This window comes from Elephantulus edwardii, unplaced genomic scaffold (assembly GCF_000299155.1).
Source record: "Elephantulus edwardii isolate Elephantulus edwardi_28Jun2011 unplaced genomic scaffold, EleEdw1.0 scaffold00116, whole genome shotgun sequence".
NCBI classification, from domain to species: domain Eukaryota; kingdom Metazoa; phylum Chordata; class Mammalia; order Macroscelidea; family Macroscelididae; genus Elephantulus; species Elephantulus edwardii.
In genome coordinates, this window is record NW_006399866.1 from 1,605,690 (window position 1) to 1,632,627 (window position 26,938).

The 26,938-nt window shown below is 52.0% G+C and overlaps 1 protein-coding gene across 1 annotated transcript in view; it reads right to left on the reverse strand.

The window, feature by feature from the left end:
• The window catches only part of HMCN2 (hemicentin 2), a 193,960-nt gene that overhangs the window by 73,310 nt on the left and 93,712 nt on the right, over positions 1-26,938 (reverse strand). Inside the window, 20 exon segments of the mRNA XM_006892600.1 lie at positions 1,347-1,466; positions 1,606-1,702; positions 2,857-3,032; positions 4,438-4,561; positions 6,200-6,357; positions 7,536-7,712; positions 9,191-9,286; positions 9,823-9,999; positions 10,340-10,494; positions 11,252-11,467; positions 11,634-11,742; positions 12,501-12,779; positions 14,899-15,177; positions 16,229-16,383; positions 16,845-16,971; positions 17,384-17,531; positions 17,793-17,923; positions 19,055-19,249; positions 23,532-23,618; positions 24,411-24,665. Of these exon segments, the coding sequence (XP_006892662.1) occupies positions 1,347-1,466; positions 1,606-1,702; positions 2,857-3,032; positions 4,438-4,561; positions 6,200-6,357; positions 7,536-7,712; positions 9,191-9,286; positions 9,823-9,999; positions 10,340-10,494; positions 11,252-11,467; positions 11,634-11,742; positions 12,501-12,779; positions 14,899-15,177; positions 16,229-16,383; positions 16,845-16,971; positions 17,384-17,531; positions 17,793-17,923; positions 19,055-19,249; positions 23,532-23,618; positions 24,411-24,665 (3,261 nt within the window).

The following is a 26,938-nucleotide window of genomic DNA, read 5'->3' on the forward strand; positions in this document are numbered from 1 at the left end:
GCGATTCCTTCCTCTGACATTGACTGCTCCAAGGTCATTCTCTTCTTGATCCCCACACTTTACTAGGGGACCTCAGTTACATGTTCTTAAACTGATTCTCACTCCAAACTTCTCCCTGAGCTCCAGACATGCCCACTGGACATCTCACAGTATCTCAGAAGTAACACATTTCCCCATGTTTCCTCCTGCAGCCTTTCGCAGATACCCGGAAGCCATGCTAGATTTCTCCCTCTCGTTCCCATCCAACCTGATCAGAAAATCCTTCAGTAACTTTCAAAATACACTCAGACCCCTGGTCCCTTGCACCACCTTGTGGCCATTACCCAGCCCAGGCTACCAACATCTCTTGCCTGGAGCCCCCACAAGCCTCCTCATTGGTGCCCTATTTCTAGAAAATTTGCTCCCAATGGTCTGGGTGTAGCCAAGTTATTGGGGTGGTCCTGTTAGAATGTAAGTCATATTGGGTCCTACTCTGTTTAGAGCCCTTGAGAGAGGCCAAGAGTCTTACAATAGCACTGAGGCCAACATCCACTGGAAATTATCTTTTGCTTCCCTCTCTTTTGCAGGCTCTACTGCAGCCCCATGGGCTGCTTTGCCATTGTTCAGACATGCCTGGCTCCACCTGCCTCAGGGCCTTTGCACTTGCTGTTACGACTGCAGGGAATGCCTTTTCCCTGTGATGTACTCATGCTCATCCCTCACTTCCTTGACGGGTGTAAAGTCAAATGTTCCTGGCCACTCTACCTAAAATGACAAGTGCTACCCTCTAGTGTTTATCCAAACCATTTATTGCTTTAGGCACCTAGTCATATAATTGTTTATTATCTGGTTTCCCTTACTCTGAGGGAAAGGATTTGTCTGTTCACTGATGAATTCCCAAAGTCCAAAACAGGATCCAGCAGAGAGCAGCTCTCAATAAATACTGGCTAAATGAAAGAATTCCAAACTGATTGAGCCCCTGTCTCCTACCAGGTACTGAACTTGGAGTTCTTTGTTGGCCAAGACAGTGCCTAGTGGGTACATAGAAGGACCAAGGTAAGTAACATGACTCTTTAGCACCAAGGGCCACGTTAAGGAAGCCCTGCCTCAGCCTGGAAGTAGGAATCAGGAAAGGCTTCCTCGAAGGAGAGACATCATAAGTGGGGCTGCCCGTGGATCAATCCAGCTCTCTGGCTAGTGGAAAGCATGGGAAGGGGTGCTGTGGACCCAAGAACAGGGCAAAGAGGGAAGTATTACCCTCACCCCCAGGTCAGCAAGCCCACCCATCTCAGCTACACCTGGTAAGGGAGGAGTGGCTTTCTTGTGCCAAGCAATGAGGTGGGATTAGGATGAAGTAATGATCATACCGTCCTTTCTCCAGGAGATCTTGGGGAAGGGGGCACCTCGACATTCACAGGATAGCCTCACTGGGTGCCCCTCAGTTACAGTCAGGGTCTGGGGCTCCCCTGAGGGGAAGGCTGGAGGAACTAAATCAGAAAGGAGAGGTGGTGAGCAGGGATGGGGTTGGTGAGGGCAGAGCGCTTAGCCAGGGCACATCTAGCTGCGGTAAGGGTGCAGGAAATCCTGGTGTTGGGGGAGCCCCAGCCCAGGCAAGGAGACCCTCACCCCAGACGTTCAGGTTGTAGTGTTTCTCTGAGCGTCCAGCCTGGTTCAACGCCTCACAGGTGTAGCGGCCTGCATCCCACACCTCCACGTGGTCCACCTGTCCAGGAGGAAAGAGAGACGGAAATGCCTCTTGGGTAGCCTGTGTCACTGTACCTCACTGGAGCATGGGACAGTGATTGCACCTCCCACACCTCCTGCACAGGGAAGGTTCCAGAAAGCAATGCCTGTGCTGCATAGGCCTCAGATGGACTGTGCACACACAGTACAAGCCTCACACATGGCAGCCCTGCAACCTCCTCCCACTTCACTGCACAGCATTGCCCACCTGCTCCGGGGAGCACCCTCCTAGTACGAGGAGGAATTGCTGGCCGGTTCAGAGAACTTCTTGCCCTTAATCTGCTTACAGACTCACGGGAGCATCCAGGGGACAAGACCAGAGCAGAGGTGGGAATGAGGAAGAGTCGGGGTGAGGGGATCTTGACCTCAGGGTCCTCACATGTGGAAGAGTATGATCCTGGGATAAACTGTGAGGGTGGCCCAGCTGTGGCTTTGAAGAGTGAAGGGAAAGAAGGGACAGGTGGTCCAGCAGAGGGGGCTGAACAGCAATGTTCAGAGCTTAGAATGGTCATATCACAAGGTTCAGGGGGCAGGGGGTGGAGGAGCGGCTGTAAAGGTAACATTCCCATGCCCTCCCAGCCACCTCTGGGGCAGATGGAGGCCTTTCTGTGAATTCTCTCAGCTGTCTGGAGAAACACGCCAGGGTACTGACATGTTCTGTGCCTGTGGCCCTCGAGGCCAGGACTCTGTCTCAGGTGGTACAGCCAGGAGAGGGCCAAGCTAGAACTCTACTCCTGCTGGTCCTGGAACCCTGCTCCCTCTCAGCTCCCTGCGGCTGACCCTCCACCTAAGAAGGGACAGCAGGCTTGGCTCAGGGCCAGGAGGCGTCATGAGGCATGTGAGGGGGAGTGGGGAAAAGTAAAGGGGACTTTTGAAGAAAAACAAAGAAAAGGGTAGAAGAATCAGAGTGTGCTCAGTGCATTGGGAGTCAGGAGGGGCGCCAGTGCTCAGCCCTGGGTCTGTGCTCTCCTCACTCAGAGCCAGCTCTGACCAGGCCATTGGGACCAGAGGTTGTCAGTGACTCAATAGACCCAGGGCTGAGATCTCTAGTAGCAATGGTGGTGCCATGCTGACCCCGCCCTCAAGTCATCTCCTGTCCCAGGCGTGGGGGGCTTAACTTCAGAAGTCCCTAACCTCCAGCAGGGCCTTGTCTGCAGAGAGGCGAACACCAGGCCTTGGCTTGAGGGGAAGCCCATCTTTCCGCCAGTTCAGCACAGGAGGGGGCACGGCGTGACTCTGGCACTCCAAGGACACAGACTCATTGACCACGACAGACACGTTCAGCTCTTCTCCCAAGATGCTGGGGGGCACTGTGGGGTGGGGGAAGCAGTAGGTGAGCTCACTTGGGGCTGAGGGGATTGAGTGGGCAGGGCAGGGCTGAGACTTGCGCAAGTGAGATTGGGGTCTACTCTTGGCTGCAACTCACTTGCCCACCCAAACCTCCTGCCTTCATCCCCCAACTTCCTTCACAGTCCCTCTTCAAAAGGAGTTCCCCGCCGAGGCCCCACCCCATGCGTCAGTGATGGTGAGGCCTGGGGGTGGTGTTTGTCATAAATAAAATGTAAAGAGCCAAAAAAAAAAGGAGTTCCCCAAATCTGAGTGAAATGGTGGAGTACAATAATATTCATACCCTGGTTATGACACCAAACCATAATTCTATGTTCCCACGGGAGAGGTTAAGTAAAAGGTACCCAATTCTCTTTGTAATATTTCTCAGCATTGCATGTTAATCTAGGAAATTGCATATACATCTATGATTATATAAAAATAAAAAGCAAATTGCTACTAAGGAGTTTTAAAAGCAGTCCTCAGAGCCTCCATTCCGCTTGTAATGAAAATAACCACTGCAGCTCAGCCATTAGGAACGCAGGGTCAGGAGTCAGATCTTTTGGGTCGGACACCTGTGTTCTGGCCTTCATCACTGGTGAGACCCTGAAGACACAACTCGGCCTCCCTGAGCTCTGATTTCCTGATCTGTAAAATGAAGGTAAAGAAAGCACCCACCCTGTGGGCCCACTGTAAGGATTAAAGAGATGACACCAGTGTATCATGTGGACACAATACCTGTCACACCTTTATTGTCCTTCCAGCCAAGGAAGAAAACTGGAGTCCCCCACCTCCTCCCCAAGGCTCTGCATTTCTGAGTTCTTTTGGGGACCTCAGTAGATTCCCCAAGAACCCACGGGGTTAAGAAACAAGAGCTTCTGTAACTATGTGCCTACTGGGCTTAATGGAGCCCCATGGCAACCTGTAGGGCGGGTGCTAGTCTTTCTCCTGTTTTACAGATGAGGAAATTGAGGCCCAAAGAAGCAGTGAGTAACCCAAAGTCAAAGAGAGTAAGTGGAGGAGGCAGGTGGAAGCCCAGGCCCACCACTCAAGCGTCTGCTCTTAACAATGGACCCATATTATGGGGACACTGGGCCTCCTGGCTCTTGGCCTCACACACCTGCCTCCTTTTCTCCAAACACAGAGCTCCTGGCCATGCAAGACTGCTGCCTACAGCCCCCTACTCGACACAGGGGGCTCTCCCAGGAGAAGCAGGAATCCCACCCAGGTCTCTGCCTTCTGAAGGCGGGTATTCTTGGGTCATCTCAAACAGCAAGATCCTTTCATTTGCCACCATCTCTCCCTTCGGCTGTAGCCAGGGATACCCCAGTTCCACCTTCTTGAAGCTGCTGGGCTGGACCACACAGGCCACACAGTCCTCAGACTCACTGTGGACTTGCAGGATGACGTCTCGGCGGTCCTCGCCCACCGCGCTCACAGCCACACAGGAGTAGCTGCCAGAGTCAGAGGCCCGGACACTGGCCAAGGAGAGGACCCGGCCACCAGGGAAGACCTGTGGCCCCAGAAGGAAGACTGCATTAGGCTGAAATGCCATTGTTATATACGTCTAGTGAGAGTGCTCCATCCCCACAAGCCGGTCCTGCAGCCAAGCACACTGGGGGGACTGGCTCCAGACCCCTAGAGAAGCCCCAGGATGTGAGCTGAGGAATGTTTTCTGGAATAACCTCCTACACTGGCTTTGAAGAGTCCTCCACGGTTGCACCATTCTCTGTGACGCTCACCCACCACCTCATGTGGTTAGCAAGCCCCAGAGACGCGGCCACTCTGAACTGGAGGTGAGCCTCACAGGAAAAGTACACAACCACCTTCAGAGCTAGTACAAAAAGAATGTGAATCGTCTCTTATACACTTCTGGATGGATCATATGACAAAATAATAGAATTTTGGGCACACTGGAGTAAATAAAAGCACTATTAAAATCAGCTCCAGAAGCTGTGGTATATTCACACAATGGAATACTATGCTGCATTGGAAAAACAAGGAACTCATGCAATATTATTCAAAATGGGTGACCCTGGAGGACATTACGCTGAATGAAGTATCTCAGTCACAAAAGGACAAATACTTCATAGTGCCACTGTTGTAGAATGAAGCTGACATTGGGGTGGGGGTAGGACTGAGAAAGACTGGATAAACTATGTTTACTGCATTGAAGCTGATGAGGGAGAGAATAGTTTAAAATTTATATATTTTAGGGTATTATGATTATCATAAGAGTCTGGAATGAGGGTTGCAGAGTATACTTGGGGTGGGGGTGGGGATGTGTGGGGGGGGGGAGGGGATTGTGTACCAATGAAGGAGTTTTCTTTTGCTTTTCAAGGAGAGGAGCAAACTGGGGGGGGGGTGGGTGGGGAGAAAGGTGCAACAATGAATGAATGAAATTCCAAAATCTCTGTAGATGTTCATTGAAATTAATAATAATAATAATAATAATAATTTTTTTAAAAATCCCATAATGCATAGGCATGATTGTATAAAACACAATGTGAATGAGGAATAGTGTGAAACACAATGTATATGAATTTTGTAAGCAAACCAATATAAAATAAAAATTAAAAAAAAAAATCAGCTCCACCTGTTTCTCTCAATGTTTTCAATCAGATTTCTCATGACAGAGCGGAACTGCCTGTCTTGTGGAATTTTCTTGGCTGCAGAGTGTACAGGAGTGCAGAGCAGCTATTGGGATTGAACCTCCAGCCTTTTGGTTAGCAGCCAACTACTTAATTGTTTGCACCCCAGCGGCGCCTCTGTGTGGTTACTGTTGTTGGGTGATTACTGTTGTTGGGTGTCGTCAGGTCAATGCTGATTCACAGTGACCCCACATGAGAGAGTGGAACTGTCCCGTGGGTTTTTTGGCTAATCTCTATGGAAGCAGATGCCAGATTGTTCTCCTGGGGCTGCTAGAAGATTTTACATTACACATATGGTGAGTGCTGACAAAAACATTGTTTCTGTTGGCCAGTGTAGCTCCGAACTTCCCTGTGCCTCACAAGAGGTCCATTTCCTCCCTGCAGCCAGTGACGCTCCTGTCCCTGTCTGCCCTTCACTTCTCAGAGCCCATGGCCTGATCTTGCTCCCAGCACCTACAGAGGGTCCCCAGGAGTGACCCCGAACTTCCAGCCCTACTGACCTGGAGGCCAGGTGTCCCTGTGGCAGACACAGGGTTTCCATCCTTCAGCCACATCAGTGTGGGCCTGGGGGTTCCGGTGGCATTACAGGTCAGCCGAACAGGGCTGCTGAGCAGCACAGGGCCTGGCAAGCTGGGTGGCAGCGTGATGTGTGGAGGCACTGCGGAGGAGGGGGGGGCACACAGAGCTGTTTGCTGAGCTGGGGTGAAGCAGGAGCCCCTACTGGGTCCTGCCCCATCCAAGCAGCTCCATGGGAGTGGTGGCACAAACAGGAACCCACAAATAGCATGCCACAGTGCCCAGAAATACTGAGAGGCTTCTGCAAATGAGAAACTGGGGCTCTGGAGGTGACGTCACCTGCCCGAGGTCAACCAGATAAGTTGTGGCAGAAGAAGCACTTGAACTTGGGACTCTCGTGAACAGAAGGCCATTTATCTTGTTGATGGTGTTGCGTAACAAGGCCTGATGATACCTAGACAAGCCTTTGTTTCTCCTCTCAGAGAGACTGGCTCCTTTTCAGCAGGATGCAGTCAGAAGATTGGATTCTATCTGGAAAGTACAAACCCTGATGCCCAGTGTCCCATCACTCACTACTGTTAGGATAAAGATTCAGACTTTTCCTGAGGCCCTGAGGCCCAAGGTGCAGCCTTTATCATTCACCAGAACTGTCCCTGCCCCTCCTCTCTTTGTTTTATAAGCTCCAGGATCCCCAGTTTCCTTTCTGTACCTCAAATATCCCAAGTTTCTCCAGCTTCAGCTCTTGGCAAAAAAAAGCCTCGGGTGAAGCATCTTGGTCTCAGAGATGCCTCTCAGACGCGCCCTGGTTACAGGACCCAGAGCGGTGTGTGCTTTTCTACCACAACTTATGATTATGACAATGATTTGTATCATTATCTCATTTTGCACTCCTCCATTAGACTAAAAGTTCCTGAGTCTGTCCTCTGTTCAGGGCAGAAACCCTTGGTCTTCTTCAGAACATATACTCAGTAAATGTGGTTGGATGGAAGATGTGTAGATGGTTGAATGGATGGAGTGGGAGGTGATGTACAGATAGAAAGATGGATGGTTGGAAGATTGGGTGGATGAATAGGTGGACTGATGCACGACAAGCTGATTGGATGGATGGATGGATGGATGGATGGATGGATGGATGGATGGATGGATGGAGATTTAGGTAAATATATGGATTGTTGGATGAGTAAATGGATGGATGGAGTATTGGATCAAGAGAATGATTGTTGGTTGTCTAGATGGATGAATAGACAGGCTGATGTTCAAACAAATGGAAGGAAAGACAACTTCTTAAATAAGGACCCAGTTTGTTTTAAGGCAGCTCACCGTTGACCCTCAAGCCATAATGTAGTTCCGTGCTGCCTGCCACATTGGACGCCACACAGCGGTAGCTCCCAGCATCAGAAAGCCGGGCTTGCTCAATGTGGAGAACTCTCCCATCAGCTGATACCATCACTCCTGCCCGGCCAGAGACTGGCTGATGACCCTTGAACCAGGAAATACCTAGGGAAGAAAAACCAGAAAAATGCCAAGGATCTTGATAATTTTTTCAAATTCCTCCAGTTATTCAGTGTTACAGTCATTCAGGAAAGGCTGCTTCCAGGTCGGCCATATGCTGTGCCTCTGTGCCAGGCACATAAGAAAGTTCATGTTCTCTAGGAAGTGGGGCGAGGTGTGGACCAGTGTGGTCTGAGACAGGACCCATTGGGGACCCATTGGGGACCCATGGCAGCGTGGAAGCCGCATGGGATGTAAGATAGTGAAACCAGAAGCAGAGAAAAACAAAGTCAAGCAGGGCCCTCTCATCTCCTCCCTCTACCAGATCATCTAACCAGGGAGAGTCCTGGAGGAGGCCATAGCCCACTCGACAATGCCATCCTCACAAGACAGACAGGTCCCTCATGTTTAGATTTCTTAGAGCTCCAGAGAGTGACCTACCCCAAGCAAATCAGGGCGGGTCAAATCAGATGGAGTACAGCTGATGGGCCATCTTCCTGGGCCCATGGTAAACCCAATCCCCTCCAGTCTGCCGAGTTATTGTTGTTGTTACATGCTGTCAAGTCAACTATGACTCATAGCTACCCTATGAAGAACAGCCCTGAACCCCTCCTTATCCGGAGCCAGTCTTACCATCTCTGACCCTATTGCCATAGTCTCTGTGTCAGACTATCTCATCCAGGGTCTTCCTCTCCTGCTTAGTCCTTCCTCCCTTATGAGTATGATATCCTTTTCTAAGGACTGGTTCTTCCTGGCAACATGCCCAAAGTATGTGAAACAGAATTTCAAAATCCTTGCCTCCAAGGAGCAACCTTGTTTCACCATTTCCAAGTCAGACCTGTTTGTTCTCTTGGCAGTCCATGGTATGTTCAATACTCTTCTTCCTTATCACACTCAAAGGTATAAATTCTTCTGGTACCCTTAGTCATTGCATGGCTCTCAGATGGATAGCAAACAATTGAGATGACCATGGCCTGGATCAGGTGCACCTTAGTCTCAAGACTGACATCATTACTTTTTAGCATTCTGGAGAGATCTCTAACAGCAGACTTTTCCTAAAGCAACTAGTCTTTGGATTTCCTGATTGCTGGTACCAAAAGTATCTCCTGAGTCCAAACTCCTAATCCCACATTCCCTGCCACTTGCTCAGCTTCTGGCCTAGAGAGAGGCCAGCCAGGTGGCAGCGTGGAAGCTGTGGTCCTCTGCCTCAGTCCTGGGGAGTTTTAAGCTCTGAGTGGAAGTCCCTGCAGGTTTAAAACATCAGTGCAGAGGCTTAGGGCCCTGGCAGTGACCTGTACATATTAAACACACTGGATACACAATTGTAGAGAAGGAAGAGAGGAAAATAGGAGAAACAGGGTGAAGGACTTACTGCCTGCACCTGCTTATGTGCCCAGAACAATGCTTGGGGAACTTCCTGGCCTCATGAGATAGGGTACTGGGACTGGCTAGAGGAGGCTTTCAGTCAAAAGAAGGGGTCTTACCAGGAGGGGGAACTCCTGAGGCCAGACACTCCAAGGCCACCGAAGCATTCTGCAGCACTGCCTTGTTGATTGGACCTGGCTCGATGCTGGGGGGCACTAGAAGGACGGAAGGGGAGACACCAGGACAAGCTCAAACCTCTGCCATTTCCATTGCCCTTCCCCATTTTCCAAAAACTCCAGGGCAACAAGGGCTCTAAGTCCATTGGCTTCAGCCCATTGGCCAATACAGGACACTCCTAGAACCAAATCCAAGGGCCAGGGGAACTGACCACAGTCTCCACACAAGAATCACCACAGTGTTCACAGATAATGTGCACAGCAAGAAGTAATGAATCCTGCTTGGCCAGAGAAGCGCAGGGCTTCACCCCACATATTGGGTGCAAGTTAACCAAGATATGCATTGAAAGAGTCTGAGAGGATATGAAGGTGGACAGGACAACAAGCCCATAGAAAACAACTGAAACTGGTCACAGAGCAAAAGCTCTCATTTTGGTTTTGTGTGTTCCAAATGGCACCTATTAACAGCAACTTCTAAAGTACAGGGCTACGATAAAACCTCCTGCGACAACCCAGCCCGGGCCAGGGCCTTCGGGAGGTCAGCGTCACCTGAAGCCCCAGGTCTGCGTCCTCACCCAAGACTTTGAGTGCCACGTCTCTCTTGCTCTCCCCAGCCAGGTTAGTGGCTGCACAAGTGTAGAGACCTTCATCCCTCAGGTCCACCTTCTCAATCTGCAGGGCAGGAGGAAGGAGGAGGACGTGTGTCACAGGTCTGAGTGCAGGGAGCCAAATGGATATGGCAAGCGGCAGGCCTGCTGCTGAGCCCAAGGCAGTCAAGTTCAGTTCTAGGGTAGAGCTATGAACCACACACTCAGGATTCCAGGGGTTCATTGACTACGGTGTATGTGTTACCCGCCACCCCACTTACTCTTTTCAGTAGCTGCCACTCCTGGGATTTGGAACACTCCAAGGACCCTCTCTTCCTCATATCCAGCACCCCCAGGGTCTCAGTCTCCCCAGGAAAGTGAGGACCGTGTCCATTACACCCATGGGCTGCCAAGACTCCCCTCTGGGCCTCCAAGGTCCCTCTAAACTAGACCCTCCTCCACCTGTGCCCCACTGTCCCACCAACCCTAGGACTCTGGAAGGTACCTGCAGGTTCCCCCCTGAGGCTGCCAGGGGCACCCCATCCTTCCACCAGCGGAGGCTCGGGGAAGGTACTCCAGACCCTACACACTGCAGGGTCACAGGCTGCAGGAAAAGGGCTGTGACGTTCTCACCCCCAATGATGTTGACTGATGGGAGCTCTGGTGGGGAGAGGACAGGAGATCCCATGTCAGGAGAGGTCCAGAGGGTACCCAAGAACGCCTCAAAGCCCAGGGGGACTGAAGTTGGTATGGGTTGGCGTTTACGTTTAACTCCATCTTGCCCCAAAGACACTTGGTTTCATAAAAGAGCTCCAGACTAGAATCAAGACATTCTCTCAAGCAACCACACACTCATCCATTTGTTCATATACATGCAGAGCTTCCACTCTGAGCCCATATCTGCACTAGGCATAGGGATCACTGGAGACTGAGAGCAACACCTAGATAAGCATTTCCACCACAGTGGGCTACAGGCATGGACATGAGACTGGGCAGTGCCGTCACCATGGTAAAAACCAGGGAAGGCTTCCTGTAGGAAGCAGTAATTTAGCACTGCACTGAAAGACAGAGAACAATTGGACAAATAGGGACAGAATGTTCTTAGCAAAGGGAACAGCATATGTAAGCCTCAAAGGTAAGAGAGAGCTGATGTGTTTGAAGATGTAACAGAGGATCTCAGGTTCAGAATAAAGAGAGAGAATGGCCGGAGAGAAAGCTGGATCAGGGAATAAGGGCCTACAGGCAGGACAAGACAGATGACAAGTGTAACAAGTGGCTAAGACTTGTCATTCACATTCTGCCTTTCTTTGGAGAACTGCGAAGTCCAGCCAGAAACACCATTCACCAAAGACGGGCCCCAGGGCCTCCCCAGGCCTACCAAGGGTGTAGATGGCACATCCTCTGACCCTGTCCACACTGGCCTCTCAGCCAGCCCATGGCCCCAGAACCCCAGGTCTGCTCACCGTGCACAGATACCTCCACCTCTGCCCCCGCGGTGCCTGCCTCGTTGGTGGCCTGGCAGGCAAAGAGGCCCGCATGGCTCAGCTCCACGTGGTCAATGTGCAGCATGCCCCCCTGAGATGAAACCTGCACCCCAGCCAGCTCCTCAGTGGGGTGGCCGTTCTGCAGCCACCTAAGGGAGGGGAGGGGTCAGCCTAAGAGGGAGGACAGGGCCAGGCAGGCAAGCCAGGGGACCTCTCAGCACCCCATGTGCTGTTCCTTATTCCTGCCCCACCTACCCCTAAACAGACTCTCTGCCCTCACTCCCACCTCATCTGGGCCTCACTCCCTTTACGCACTGGACAGTGGGCACAGGGAAGCCGGAAGCCTGGCAAGGAAGTTCCAGGGACTGTCCCACGATGGCGGTCACCTGGCCCAAGCCTTCAGCCACCAGGAGCTGCGGGGGCACTGGAGGCAACACCCACTGCTGTACGTCTGAAGCTGAGCAACAGCTCACAACCTCCCACGCCCCCGCTGCCCTCGGGAAGGCTGAACCCTCCAGTCATCCCTTAAGTTTCCCATAAATGTTCTTCCTCCAGGAAACCTCTCAGGACCACCTCAATGTCAGATGAGGACCCCCAATCCCCCACGAGACACAGAACTCCCCAAGGGCAGGAGTTTCGTCTGCCTTCTTCCTACATTAGCCCAAACACCAAATAGCAGCTCCCAACAAATGCTTGAACATTTATTACACATGCTAAGGGAAAGGTGCTGCCCACTCCATCAGCTTGGGCCTCAATAGGTGGAAGAAAAGGTGCCTCCCATGTTGCCTGGTGGACCCAGCTCAGAGTACTGCCCTAGGCTGACAACCTCCGAGGCTGTACACAGACCCCATAATTCAACTTCCCTTAGGGCTCCTTAGGGCACCAGCATCTAAGCCCTTTGTACATTGGGGGCCGGAGTTCCAGAGCTGACTCCTTGTCAAGGGGTACTTGATCCAGTGCTCTGGACTCAACCATACCCCCTCCTAATCCTTTAAGATCCTCAGCACTGTCTCAGTTAGTGTCCTTAACTGTTGCATGCAAATGGGGGCACTAGCTCTTCTCGTCCACCCTGCATCCCCTCCAGAGACTTCAAGGAACAAGCACACAGTGGGTGTTCAGTTAATACAGGGAGAAGCGCCTACAAGCCCAGCTGGCTTTGAGTGGGTCAGTCTAGGGGCTCACCCTGCACCTCCACCGCATACTGCAGCATGGCCTCCCCTGCCGGGCTGCTGGCCACACAGCTGTACAGGCCTCCAGATGCCTCTCCCAGGCTCTCCAGCCTCAGTGTGCCGTCCGCCTCCAGCCATGTCCCATTGCTCTCTGCCAGGGGCAGCCCGTCATGGTGCCAGGAGAGGGTGGGGTGCGGGCGGCCTCTGGCCACACACTCCAGCGCCAAAGGCCTCCCGGCCACAGCTTTCACCAGGTGTGGTCCTCGGTCAGCGCCCTCAATGACGGGTGGGACTGGAAAAGAGAAACAGGCCTGCTCAGAGACCAGAGCCCGAAAGGGGCCAGGAGCTGAAGATGATCACTTAGCCAGATAGGCCTAGGTAGGTCCCTTGCTGATCCCACCTCACATGAAACGCTCCCATCCCTCACCTAGCTCTCTAACCCGAACCTGCTGGGATATCCCTTCCTCACTGTCTGAGCTGGGGAACTCTGTGGCTTAGTTATAAGTGCTAACAACCCAAAGGCACACAGTTCAGATCCACCAGCTGTTCCAAAGGAGAAAGACGGGTAATCTCTCTTCCTGCATGATTTACAGTCTCTGAAAACCCTGGAGGTTCCCACTCTAGAGAACATAGCAATATTAACAACTCTCTGGGCTGGACGCAGCGCCTCTGCCCCCTGGTGGTACTTCAGGGCACTGACTGTCATCAGCACTCTGGCCTCCACTCCATTCCCCACGAGAGCTGACCCTGTGAGCTCTCAGAATCAGAACGATGGCTTGTCTATATATGTGTCTCCAATACCTGACTGCAGTGGGTTTCAATAGCTGCTGAACTCAGTGTAGTGGGCTCCCCTCAGGTCCAAGGCCAGAACTGCTGTTCCCAGAGGTTCCCCCCTCTAGTCTGAGGAAACGGACAACTAAGATGGACCCAAGTCCAGCTGATTCCTAACACAGCCAGCAATGGTCTAGGAGGACCATCTGCTCAGAACCTCCCATTGGCCACCAGACAGGGTAATGTCTGTGCTCCCCTGGGGAGGTCCCTCAGCTGCTGAGCTGATGGAGTCTTTATTGGGGGCCAAGAGCAATGACAGACTGGACTAGGCTTCTGAGCCTTGTCCGGGTCACAGACTCCTTTGTAAATGTGATGGAAGACACATACAAGGACATTTTCCATTCCCAGGGGTCCTCAGCTCCATAAGGCCCTGGGCTGACAACCTCTGAGGCTGTACACAGACCCCATAATTCAACTTCCCTTAGGGCTCCTTGGGGCACCAGCACCTAAGCCCTTTGTATATTGGGGGCCGGAGTTCCAGAGCTGACTCCTTCTCTACATTCTGGCCTCTCAAACCTATCTGGACATCGTCCACGTTCCCCCATTCAGCCCCTTTTCCTTCATGTTCTTTATGTGTCTGCAGGGTCAAAGCTCTGACAGTCAGGGCAATGTGGAGGCCAGTGTGCCATCCACAGTCAGACCCACTCAGCACGAGCCCAACTCCAGCACCTTCTGGTAGGATGGCCCTGGGGGAGCCATTTCGCCTGCTGGACCCCACTGTGCTCATCTGAAAATGGGTACACAAATGGAGCCCCTATAGAGTGTTAAACTGAAAACAAACACAACAGTTGCCTTTGAGTTAATTCTGACTCATGACACCCCCCTCCCAGTGTATAAACCATGCTCCACAGGGGTTCTAACACTGGGTGCTTTAGAAATAGATCACCAGGCACCTCTGGAGAGATTCCAACTACCAGCCTTCCAGTGTTTGTGATAGTTGTGTATCATCAAGTTGGAACTGACTCATAGTTAACCCTACAGCGGGTTCTCAGAGGCAGTAAATCGCATGGGGGAGACTGCGCATCCTTCTTCCGTGGAGCAGCTGGAGGACTTGAACCATGTGCCTTTGCATCCACAGCACAATTTCTCACAATAAGTCATCAGAGCTCCTTAGCCTTTGAGCGAGCAGCCATCAAATTAGTTATCCACCCACCCAGACACCTATACCATATCAGAAGGTGGATCAGGTACGTCAATGCCATAAAGTGCCTTGTAGGGTATAGCTCATGGTAAATGGTTAAATAAAAGTGCTTAATTATAGTAGTGGTCATGCAGGTCTCTATATGGCTTAGTGAAAAATCACAAATCAAGAGAGGAGGAGCCCTGCATTCTACACTCTTCTATGGACTCCTAGACAAGCCCCCACCTCTCGAGGTCTCAGTTTCCTTGTCTGCTTGGGGGAAGCTGAATAAGCTGAGACAGTCCTTGACCCTGGACATCTCAGTCCCATTACCCTGTTAACCTCTGACTGTTGATTGCTGATTTGGGGGGAAGGGTGGAGACCACCACGGCCCACAGTCCCACCCATGGCCATCCCAGCTGACCACCAGTATTCACAGATGCGACCCTGGTCCACTCACCATACACCTCCAACCTGGTGGTCTTCTCTGCTGCCCCCACAGCGTTGCTGGCCTTGCAGGTGTAGACGCCGGCATCCGAGCCCTGGGCCTTCCCCAGCTGCAGCTGCCGGCCACCCCTGCTGGAGACTGCCTGGGCACTGAGGGGAAGTGGGGCCCCGTCTTTGAACCAGGTGATGTCAGGTGTGGGGACTCCCCGTGCCTCACACAGGAACCGCACTGGGTGGTCCTTCATGACGGCCACCTCACTGGTCTCGTTGGAGCCCCAGATGGTGGGCAGTGCTGAGGACAGTGGTGTGGGAGGAGTCACCAGGAGACATGGAGGGCGTGGATGGGGAAGATGTGAGAAAGTAGCAGACAGACAGGAAGGCCAGCTTGAGGACATACTGACATGGTCATCACAGGACATGTGGAAGGAGGGGAGCAGGGTGTAGTTTTGGGCCCTGGACCCCACTCTGCCTCTAGCTCACTGGATAGCCCAGGACAGGTCACCTTCCCTGTCTGGTCCTCAGTTTCCCCAGCCAAGTGAGGGAGGCAGCTAGATAAGGCCTTCCCACATCACGACACCTAAGGTGATTTTAGATGACAAGTGACCGCGACATGAAATGACATTGACTCTCAAAAAGGAAACACTGTGCCCTGTCCAAGTCCCTTTCCATCCAGGTTGGGATAAAAGGAGGAAAGTGATCGATTGGGTGCAATGTCTCTATCTTTCTAGCACTTGCTGCTCTCTTCAGCCAAGCGCACAGACACAGGCTCAGCGCCCTCTGCCGGCAGCTCCTCTGGCAGGGATTTAACACACTGATTTTGAGACAAGGGAGCTTTGCTGGCATAGACCCCAGGAAGCTGTACTGCTAACCAAAGCTGGGCCTCTCCGGAGGTTCGAATCCACCAGCAGCTCCTGGGGGGAAAGACTGGAAATCTCCTCTCATGTGACCTACAGGCTAGCTAAGTTGGTCCCAAACTCGATAGCAATGAGTTTATGGTTTGTTTTTGTTTTAAGCTTTTTTTGGGACAGTTGTTTTTTGTTCCCTTTCATGTATACCAACTGACCTTGACTTCTCACCTATAGCTGAAATATTACAAAATCCTTTTAAATAATTGTAAAGAAATTATTTGCTTTAAAGTTAAAATAATAATCACACCAAATGGCATCAGAAACCATATGTAGTAGGGATAGGAGCAACAGGGTTTGGCTGAAATTCCCTCTAGGCACCCCCACCCTGGCTTTCTTGAACTGGGGGCTCCCCTATCCTTTTTCTAAGGCAGGAAGCTTGGTGTACTATCCATGGTGTGGGGTAGGGTCTAGGCAGGGAATCAGGAGAGAGCTTACCGTGTACTTGGAGCTGAAAGTCCTTGGTCTGCTGGCCAGCTGGGCTGAAAGCCACACATTGGTACCGTCCCTCATCCCCCAAGTGACTTCTGGGGATCCTAAGAACCTGGCCGCCCTCCAGGAGCTGGATGTGAGGGTCTCCCAGTAGGATGGGCCTGGGGGACAGTCAAGAGAAGGCTATCAGTGAGGCCAGGCCATGGCAGGGGCAGGCTGCCCAGGGGGAACCTTGGTAAACCCGGGCAAGGACCAGCGCTTCTGTCCTCCATGGCCAGGCATGGAGTGAGAGAACAGGATAGGGGACGTCAGAGTGAGGCATCTCAGGACCAATTTAGGAAGTGCCCCCTCTCAGGACCACACAGAAGTCCTTTATATCTTAGTCGCAGACCAGGCCTCACACAGGTTTCAAAAGCTCTGCTGAATCTTATCTAGTTTGAAAGCAGATCACTGGTTGTGTGGGGCTATGGGTAGGAGCCAGGAACTGATGACAAAGAAGGAAAGGTGAGGCAGGTGCATTCTAGCAGGTTCCCCGGCCCCCAGAGTCCACCGTCCTAGTGCCCCTCAGTCCACACCACCCAGCCTGGGCACCACCCTCATCTGCCCACCAGGTCCCACTCACTGCCCATCCTTGGTCCACTCCACCTGAGGCGTGGGGACCCCTGAAGTCTGGCACTCCATCTCTATCTCACCACCTGCCAAGCCCAGCACCTCCTGGGCAGCCCCGGCTCCGAGCACAGAGGGTGGAACTGGGGGAAGGCAGAGTAAGGGGTGACAATGTTGGGGTCTTTTGCACATGCGCTACCCTCAAACCTGGCGCACTCTTCCCAGGCCTAACCATCCTTCCCACTGGGTCCTTCCCAGGACCACTGGGCTGTAACACCCTCCTGTAGCGCTGACACAATGGTAATCACTTGATTAATGGTACGACTATCCAATGCCCCCTACCATCTGGCCCCTTGAGGACAGCCCAGGTCTGTCCTTAAGTCTGTCAAGGTTCCCTGTGTCCCCTCAGCACAGGGCAGCACAGGGCCTGGCACATGGTGGTCAATATAAATAGCTGAACACACCAGGGAAGGGTTCCAGGCCTCGAGCCTTCCTGTCACCCCCTTCCAACTCTCCCCAAATCTGCTTTCTCCTCCTGGCCCCGGGAGCACTCACTGAGCACCAGCAGCTCAAAGTCCCTCTGGGCTGTCCCAGCCTGGTTCTCAGCCCGGCAGGAGTAGAGGCCAGAGTCCCCCTCCTGGACCCTGGGGAAGTGGAGGGCCCTGGACCCAGGCAGGACATGGTGGCTGTCAGCTTCAGGGATCTGGTGGATGAAGTAGAGGGAGCTGGTGAGTCACCCGCTTTAGTGACAAGGCACAGGGTGTCCAAGAAAGGGAAGGGACTTCTTGGTCAGCGCCCCACCCTCTCCACATGCAGACCCCCCTAATCTGAATCACACCTCCTCCCTGCCATCCCCAAAGACATCTGTCCCCTCACTGAACACATGTAGAACCCATCCAGAAGACCCTTCCTCTATACAAGACACACCCCCAAGGCCCAGCCACCTGTACTAGGGGTCACCCACCAGCTGCCCATCCTTGAACCACTTGATCTCGGGGGCTGGGAAGCCATTCACATCACACTCCAGTGTCAGGGACTGTCCAGCCATGCCTGACACGTTGGCCTTGTATCCATCTTCCCGGATGCTGGGGGGCACTGAGGACCAAAGAGAAACAGGAGGTGCTCCCTATCCCAAGAGCCACACCCTCCTGGGCCTCACCTGGACCATCCTCCATGGCCTGGACAGGAGCCCCCAGCCCCTCTGTCCCCAGTGTCTCTGGGCCTGTCACCCAGTCCCATGTCAGGTTGTGGCCTGGGGGTAACATCTCTCTCAGGACGTCAAACAGGAGGCCACAGCAGCTGTGCTGGGATGGACAAATTCTCAGCTGGCCTGGCCACAGGTGTCCAACCTCTCTGACATTCAGCTTTGCAAGATACTGTGACCTCAGTTCTTATACCTACATCCCTGTCCCCTAGAAGGTCCCCTGTCAGATTCTAGAAAACTGTCCAAGATACTCAAGGTGATGAACAAGTTGCTAGTCATGGGGAAGTTCAAGGTGACCATTGAGAGTCAGTAAAAGCGACAGAGGCTCTGATGCAGCCGACTGTATCTGTGTTAAGGCAAAGGTGGAGGGTTCCCCTCTCTGTCCACCCCACAGGTTAACTTTGGAGCTCTCCACCAAAATGCGGCTCTTCTTAAGAAGCCAATCTGCATATTAAGGCATCTTAAAAGCTATTTATGGAGTTACCCCCATCTCCTTGGAGATGTCTCTGGGGAAGCGGCACCCAGTATAGCTTGTCACTCTCCCAATCTCCTCAAACCCTCCCCTTCTGGGTTCTCTGGGGCAAGGACCTGAAGTTTCCCCTAACACTGGTAACCGTGGGCACCCCCAACATGTCCCTGGGAACCCCAGCATGCCCATAGACACTCCCAGAATGACCCTGGGCACCCACAGCATACCCTTGGGCACCCCCAGCCTGCGCCTGAACACCCCAACATGCCCCTGGGTACCTCCAGCATGCCCCTGAACACCCCAGCATGCCCCTGGCACCCCTAGCCTGCCCCTGAACACCCCAGCATGCCCCTGACACCCCAACATGCTCCTGGGCATCTCTGGCATGACCCTGGGTACCCCCAGCATACTCCTGGGCACCCCCAGCATGTCCCTGAGCCTAGCATTCTAAGGACCTCTGGCCAAACCAGGACATGTAATGTGGGTGAAAGCCAGTGCCCTGGTCCTGATGGCAGTCACCACACAGCCTCCCAGCTCTAGGACCCCTGCTCACCATAGACCACCAGCTTGGCCCTCCTGGACACAGAGCCTGCCTCATTGGTGGCCTGGCACTCATAGTCCCCACTGTCGGAGGGTGAGACTGAGGCCAGGAAGAGAGATCCTACATCCGTCACTGCCACACCTGGCCGGCCCAGCAGGGGCTCCGAGGAGAGGCCCCTCCTCCAAGTGACCTGGGGCGTAGGTGTGCCTAGCGGGACACACAGGATTGTCAGCGTCACACTCACCCACCCAGTTCCACACTGTTCTCCCCACAAATCTCCTTTGCTAACATTGCCCCCGCTTCAGTACTTGGTTCCGAGCATCTCTCTGACCTCCGGTCTGGGAGCTACCTCCCTCCCTAAACTCAGAACGCCCGTAGGGGCTCACCAGCCAACCGAGGGACCCCCACAGCCTTTCTCTTCTCACTGAGGCCCTATCAGGCTCCTCATTTATAACCACGCCCCCACCAGCACACCCAACTGGTCCTGGGCAGCTTTTTAAAACCTGCTTTTTTTGGGGGAGTGGGGGTGTTCAACCACTTACTTTCTAACGTGCTGCAGAATACACAACACATAAGGCTTTAGGTTTTATCATCTTCTCCTGCCATGAGATTCCACAACAGAGGTCTTGATCGAGTTGTCTGCTGTACTCCAGCCCCAGCACAGCAGAAACCAGGGCTTATCCTTGGACTAAACCCCTCAACCTCTCCTAATGTCCTAATATTGCTTCAAGGCCATAAACTACTAACTCTTAGTGTTTGCTGACCTCAGCATATGATAAAATTCCTAGTTTCTATGGAAACTAGGGCCTAGAGCAGGCCAGCCTAAGCCGGCAGACTTCCATAGCATACTCAGAAGCTCAATGTGTGAGTAATAGTTGACCTTTGCCCAAAGTTACCTGTGGAGCCGAGATTCAAACTAGGAGCTGTGACCATTGGGCATGCAACCAATCACCATGATCCCTCCCCTGTGGCCTAGTTCTGAAGCCTCACCTCCTCTCATGAATAAACATGATGTCCTCCCCCACCCCCCACCTCAGAGTTTCACAAAAATTCTGCCTTCTTTATTCAGAGCCTTGTTGCCTAGCAGGGATGGCCCATCTTTGCCCCTCTGCAAAGGCAAGTTCTCATTATCAAATTTCTTGCTTGCAGGAAATGCTCTGGCCTCTTCCTTTGTCACTCTTGCTAGTGGAAGAAAGAACCTGCAATTTGGAAATCTTGCCACAAACTTGGTGGCATCAATCACATTCTTCACTCTGCAGCCTTCTTTTCCTAAGGTGTTCTTCCTTCACTAACATAAACTCACAACCTGCTAGGGTACCATCTAATCTCTCAGGTTGCTGTTGTCCATTTGACCCCATTTAGACATTCTTTAAAATGCTCAAGGCATATATTTTTTTTCACTAGTTAAGTTAAACAATCTTTTGGTTTCAAGAAGATTTGAGGGCATATTGTTTATTTTATGGTTTAGATGATCTCCAGGCAGTGGTTTAAATTAATCCAGCCTCTACAGCTTCAGGAAGTCTGGAGTCCATTGGAATTGGAAGCTCTGTTCTGCATTTTCCTCCTTTTGATCAAGATTCTTCTATAGCATCTTTAATCAAAATATAACCCAGTTCTTCTGGTCTCTGGCAAAGGAGGCAGTTTTTCATGGAGACAATTAGCCATGCATTCCTGTTCCTTCTATTCCTCTCTTTTCTGTGCTACTCCAGGCAAAAAGAGATCAATTATTATGTTCTGTAGAGTTTTCATTCAGTGTCTGATGTTTCAGGAGCAGATCACCAGACCTCAGGGAGTACAGGTGACCTCTTCTACTTGAGAGAATGAATGAAAGAGCCTGCCATGCTCCGTGTTCTGTATTATGCCATTGGACGATGCTCTTAACCAGTGGTGGACTCCAACTCTGCCCAGCCTGTCCACTTAGCTGGCCCACAGATCCCTTTTCAAACACCTGTCATGGTGTTTGAAACACCTGTCATATTGTCTCAGCTCAGCCTCTCAGCCCCACATGGGCTGAGTGGATGGACATGTGGTCACCTAACTTGGCTGGATGTACAGCCGCCACTCTGAAAGCCCAGTCCCTGGAGTACGGCCGGACACACTGTATGTGTTCGCACCAGTGTTGAACGAGGGGTGCAACCATCCAAGCAGCCCACAGGTGAGAGGCAGAGCTTCCCAGGGGTCAGAGCAGAGTTCCAGTGCCCAACTGTTTGGGTCCCACTCTGCTTGCCCCCCAGTCCTCAGGACAGAAGCCTTTGAACTGTGCATACTCAGCCCTTGCCTGCCCTCTCATCCTCTAACCCTGGGCAGGTGGAGAGGTTGCAGGGGTGGCTAGATGGCAGGGCTGCTCCTTGAATTCGCGTCAGCATCCTTGGCCCCTCCATCACATCACACCCAACACTGTCATCCCCAGTCAGCAGGACTCCCAACAACTGCTAATACTAATTATCATTAATAGAACCCCTTGCATTATCTGTCATCTCTCTGGCAGCCTGGGGCACTCTCTGTAAACAAATACTGGAAAGGTGTCAATGGAGGGAGAGGTAAGCTGGCCCCTTGGAGTGGGCATGAGAGGGGGAGTCAAGCTGTGGCACCAGGCAGTATGCTAAGTGTCACTTCTTTCAAGAAGCTCCTCTGACCCCTCTTATCCTTAATGTGCTAGAAACACTTCTCCTGTACACTATCTGCCTCTGGGGTGAGGGAAAGACCCAGGACCATGCCATTCTACTCTCTGTATCTTCAGGCAAATTATTTAATATAGCCATGCCTGCTTTCTGGGAAATTCTCTGCCAAGTTCCTTTGTACCTGCCCAGACTGGAATCCACTATTTTCTGGGGCTTGCTCAACACATTGTGCATGCACGCAGATGGGCACAAACGTGCGCGTGCACACAAACACGTGCGCGCGCACATACACACACATCCATGACCCTCCTAGCTCCTTCAGTTTCCTTGAGATCTTGTCCCACCCACCCGCTTCCCAGATCCCTGGGAACCAGGACTTCAGAGTTACTGGGATGAAAGGGTCCGTGATGACTGGATGCCTACTTGAAAGAGGCCTTTGATTTTCAACTCTAGAATTTCTTTTTAAACTCAAATCCAAAATATACCTCTGATCGTGAAGTGCCCTGAAGCACTAAGAGTAATCTAGAGACCACAGATGAAAAAAATCACCCAGAGCTCACAACTCTCTCTCCATTTTACACTGGCCAAGGGCTTGTCGTGGTCAGGGGTTAGCAGGACGGGGCTCAAGTGATGCTGATGAGGCTGAAGTTTGGGCTTCTGACCGGAGAGCTCCTCCTCCCTTCTGAGAGCCGAACGTTTGCTTGCTGTTACCAGAGGCCGACACAAGGTGGCACCATCGTCACGGGAGTGGAACCCCGAGACCACAGAGCTGGGCAGTCTGGGATCTGGGCAACCTGCAGGTTTCCAGAACTCCACTTAGGGTGCCTACCTCTGCCCGCCTCCTGCCCAAGGTGTGCTGGGCACCTGGTCGTCTCTCTTCCCTGCGTCTTAGAAGACTACTCCCAAGCAAGAAAAAGCTGGGATCCAGCCAGGGTTTTTTCCTAATCTCTCACTTGCTACAGTTCATCCTACTATGCCTACAATGCCACCCCCTCACAAGGAGGCAGAATGCCCTCAAGGGCTCATAAGCCAGTTGAAGAAATAAAACGCCCATACATGATTATCCTAACGCCAAAACAAACAAACCTGCTAAGGAGTCGGATTAGTGGAGTGATTAGATAAACTACATTTATCCATTCCACACATTTCCATGAGCTCCTGCTACACACTGAGCACAGCTCTAGACCTGGACCACCTCATATTGTCCCACTAACTTGTCTCAGAACCAGTAATATTCCACTATGCGATGGGGAAACTGAGGCACAGAAGGCAGTGTAAACTGTCCCAAGCTACCCAGGCAGGAAGGGCTAAAGCAGTGTTCAAGGTTTTGAGCAGTTTCATGCAGAGGTGTCTGTCTCTGGTCCACACTGTACTGCCCCAAAGGGAGCCCCTGAGGACTTACTCCAGGACCAAGTGAGCCCATCCTTTGGGAGTGAGTTAGAGCTTGGGGAAAGGCCAGGACTACCAAGCCCCAAAGACCTGTGGGCCTTCCTCAGCCCCAGTCAGCATAGTTCCCCAGCACCCCTGCCTCAAATCTCCCCCAGCAGGATGGTAAGGGGCAAAGGGTTAAAGGGACAGGCAGGGCTGGGTCACACACAGTTATCACTCTCAGGCACTCATGTAGCCTTCTGGGCTTGGCCATGCCTAATAAAAGGGGGCCAATGCTAATTCCTAACCTATAGGGTGTTGGCTGTGGTGAAACACTTGGCATTTCCCTGATAAGGACCCAGCTTCCTTAATCCTCCTTAATGTATGGGTATTACCCACAGTATCTGACCCATCACTGATGAGAACAGGAACGTGAGCTGAGGACTTGGGGCTCCTGGCACATCCCTTGTCTCCCCAGCCCACTCTGGCTGCAGCCTCACCTCTGGCAGGGCATGGCAGGCTGGCATTCTCTCCGGCCACTCGTTCCAGCAGGCCATTGGTCTCATCGGGTCCCCAGTGTGGCGGCTCTGTTGACAGGCAACACGACCACAAGAATGGCACTTCCCCAAGGACCCAGGGCTAGCAGGAGGGGCACCCCTTTCCCCAGAACACCACCAAGGTAGGAGAGGCACAAGCCCCATGGCCCAGTCCTCAGAGTCAGTGGGGCGAGCTTGCTCCTGTCAGGCAAGTCCCCAGGACCACGACTCCACAGGCGGCGAAGGCTGAACCTGGGCTTCCAGCTACAAGGGGCGAAGCTCTGTCTTTACCCTTCTGTGCCTTTCCAGAAGCTGCTTTACAACTTCATTTTAAATTAATAAACATTCCTAATAGTGAAAATTGCTAGCTGTACCATCAATCTAGAGCGTTGTCCTGGTGTGTTTCATACATGCTCTTGTTGACACTCATATATTGTTGTACCATTTTACAGATGAGAAGGTCAGCAAGTTTAGATGCTGTCTGGTTAGTAAGAGTCTGCACTTCGGCTCACTGGCCAGGAGTAAGCCTTCCATGCGTCTCAGGTGGAGGGAAGTGAAAGTGGGGTGCCCTCTAGTGGTGGCTTAGAGAATCGGTCTGTCAGTGCCCCTGGGGCTGTTCAAGACTCTCAGATACTGGGCCGGTCTCATAGTTGCATTTAAGGGTGAGGAGGAGACTGTGCCCAAGGGGGTCCCAAGAGGACAAGAGATCTGATCCAAGAAGGAAGGTGCCGATAGGGCCAGAGCCTGGAGCAGCCAACAAGCATCTCTTATCCAAGCTGTGATTGGAGGAGATGGAGTTGGGGGGGGGGGTTGGGGGGGATGCTGGGTTTGTGGAGTACTCACCCAGCACCCTGAGCTCCAGCTCCCATTCGTCCACCCCAGCGCTGTTGGAGGCCTCACAGCGGTACATCCCGGCATCAGAGGCCTTGACGGCTGCAAAGTGGACAGAGCCTTCGGACACTCGACCAGGTAGATCCACGCCATCCTTGGACCAGCTCAGCTGAGGCTCTGGGTTGCCCTCGGCCGCACAGTTCAGATCCAGGGCTTCTCCTGCGAGCACCTTCAGCACGCGTGGGCCTGGCTGCACCTGAGGAGGGGCTGAAAGGTCCAAGGAGGGGTCAAAGCGGGGAGCCCAGATACCCAGCCTTTAGAGCGGCCTTGTCTGCTGTGTGTTCCCCACTTCTCAGCAGCAAAATCATCTTGTGGGGCAATCTAGGGCTGCTGATGCCTCACCTCTATCAGGAAGGCATTAGGACACCCTATTTCTGGACCCCCAAAAGTGAGCAGAACCTGGTTTTTACGGAGCACAGCCACCGTCAGGAGTCACTCCTCAGTGCTTATTACGTTGTTTCGTACCATTGAGTCTGAGCCAGCTCATAGCTGACGCTCCAGTGGAGTGTCAGAGGCTGTAAATCAACCGCTCACCTTGTTTATTTTGCTTTCAGATTCACTTGAGGACCTGGAAGCATCCAGCTGAGTGCATACACAGGGTAACTGTGTATGCAGGCTCAGAGACAGGCTCAAAGTCACATAAAAAGGTCAAGAGGCAGCACACACAGAGATGAAGTCCCAAGTTCATGGTGGAGTGTGATGGCAGTGGTCTGAAGCTGGGCTCAGTGCCTCACAGGCTGGGATCCTGCACAAGCGCTCATGCCAGCTGGAGCCTCAGTTTCCCCTTCATCACAAAGCTGTCTCAAGGATGACGTGACACTGACGTGGCACTAAAATGATCAACTCAGAGCCCGGTGCCTGGCAGGTGCTTCATAGGTTGGTCTAGAATCATTCTGTCATTCTCACCTTGTTCCTCCCCTTCCTTCAGCCATGGGGTGGGGTGGGGGGTGTTTTATGTTTCATTCTCCATCTCATTTGGTTCTTCCTAAGGGTAAGCAACGTCGGGCCCATTTTGCAGATGAGGTGGCTTGGGCTCAGAAAGGTTATGTGAGCAGCCAGAGCCATGCACTCAGTAATCGGGCAGCGGTGCGGGCAGTTCCGGATCTGTGTGGCCAGGAGCCCAGGTAGTTGCTCCAGAGGTGAGACCAGGTGCGCGTAGGTGCATTTTTAGGGCCAGGTGCATTCTTAGGACCACTTAACTTTTTTTAAAATTAATTTTAAAGAAAGCTTACAGAGACTTAGGGTTTCTATCCCTTCATTGTTGCAATTTTCTCCTTGCCCACCCCTTTTTTTTCTCTTTGAAAAGTAAAAGAAAAATTCTTTCATTGCTATACAACCCCTCCCCCCAAGTCCACTCCAATATGCAGCCTTCATTCTGGACTCCTGTCATGATAATAATATCTAATCACAAATCCCTAGTAAACAGTTCTCTCTCATCTGTTTCAATGCAGTATACATTATTTGTCCCATCTTTCTCAGTCTTCCCTCAACCCTGATGTCCATCTCATTTTACAACAGTGGCCCTATGTAATATTTGTCCTTTTGTGACTGAGATAATTCACTCAGCATAATGTCCTCCAGGGTCACCCATTTTGAATAATATTGTATGAGTTCCTTGTTTTTCAATGCAGCATAGTATTCCATTGTGTGAATATACCACAGCTTCTCTATCCATTCATTTGTTGATGGGCAGTTAGGTTGTTTCCAACTCTTTGCTATTGTGAACAAAGCCACAATAAACATTGGTGGGCATATATATATGCTTGGGTGACAGTTATGGTTTCTTTAAGGTATATTCCCAGTAGTGGAATTGCTGGGTCAAATGATATTTTTATTTGCAACTTTTTGAGAAAGCACCATACAGCCTTTCATAGTCGTTGCACCATTTTGCACTACCACCAGCAGTGAACAAGTGTTCCAGTTGCCCCACAACCTTGCCAGCATTTGATGTTTGCTGTTCTGTTGAATTTTGCTCTTCTGACTGGGGTGAGATGATATCTCATAGTTGGTTTGAGGGCCACTTAGCTTTGAGTGCTGCTTGGAAGACCAGAACATGGATCCTCAGCCACCAGGGGCACTGCACTGAGAAGCACTCACCCATTTCTCAGTTCCTCAGGTGAGAATTTGGTCCCTCTGCCTGGACTCCTTACCTGAAGACCCCAGGACATAGGGTCCACGTGCCTCCTCTCACTCACTTGCTGAAGACACCAACAGTGGCAGCACCATGCTGGGTGCCTTACGTCACTGACATCTCCTAACAACTACAAGACTGACATTATTCAGGTCTCCGCTTTAAAAGGAGAAAATTGACACTCAGAGGGGATAAGTCACTGTCAGTGGCAGAGCCAGAGTTTGAATCCAGCTCACTGCCTGCCTCATATCTCTCTCAGGTTGGCATTTCTTCCTCTCGGGGCCTCGGCCTTCCCACCTGTGACACGGATCATTAGTTTAGACTGGGTGTTAGCAAACTATTCCTGTAA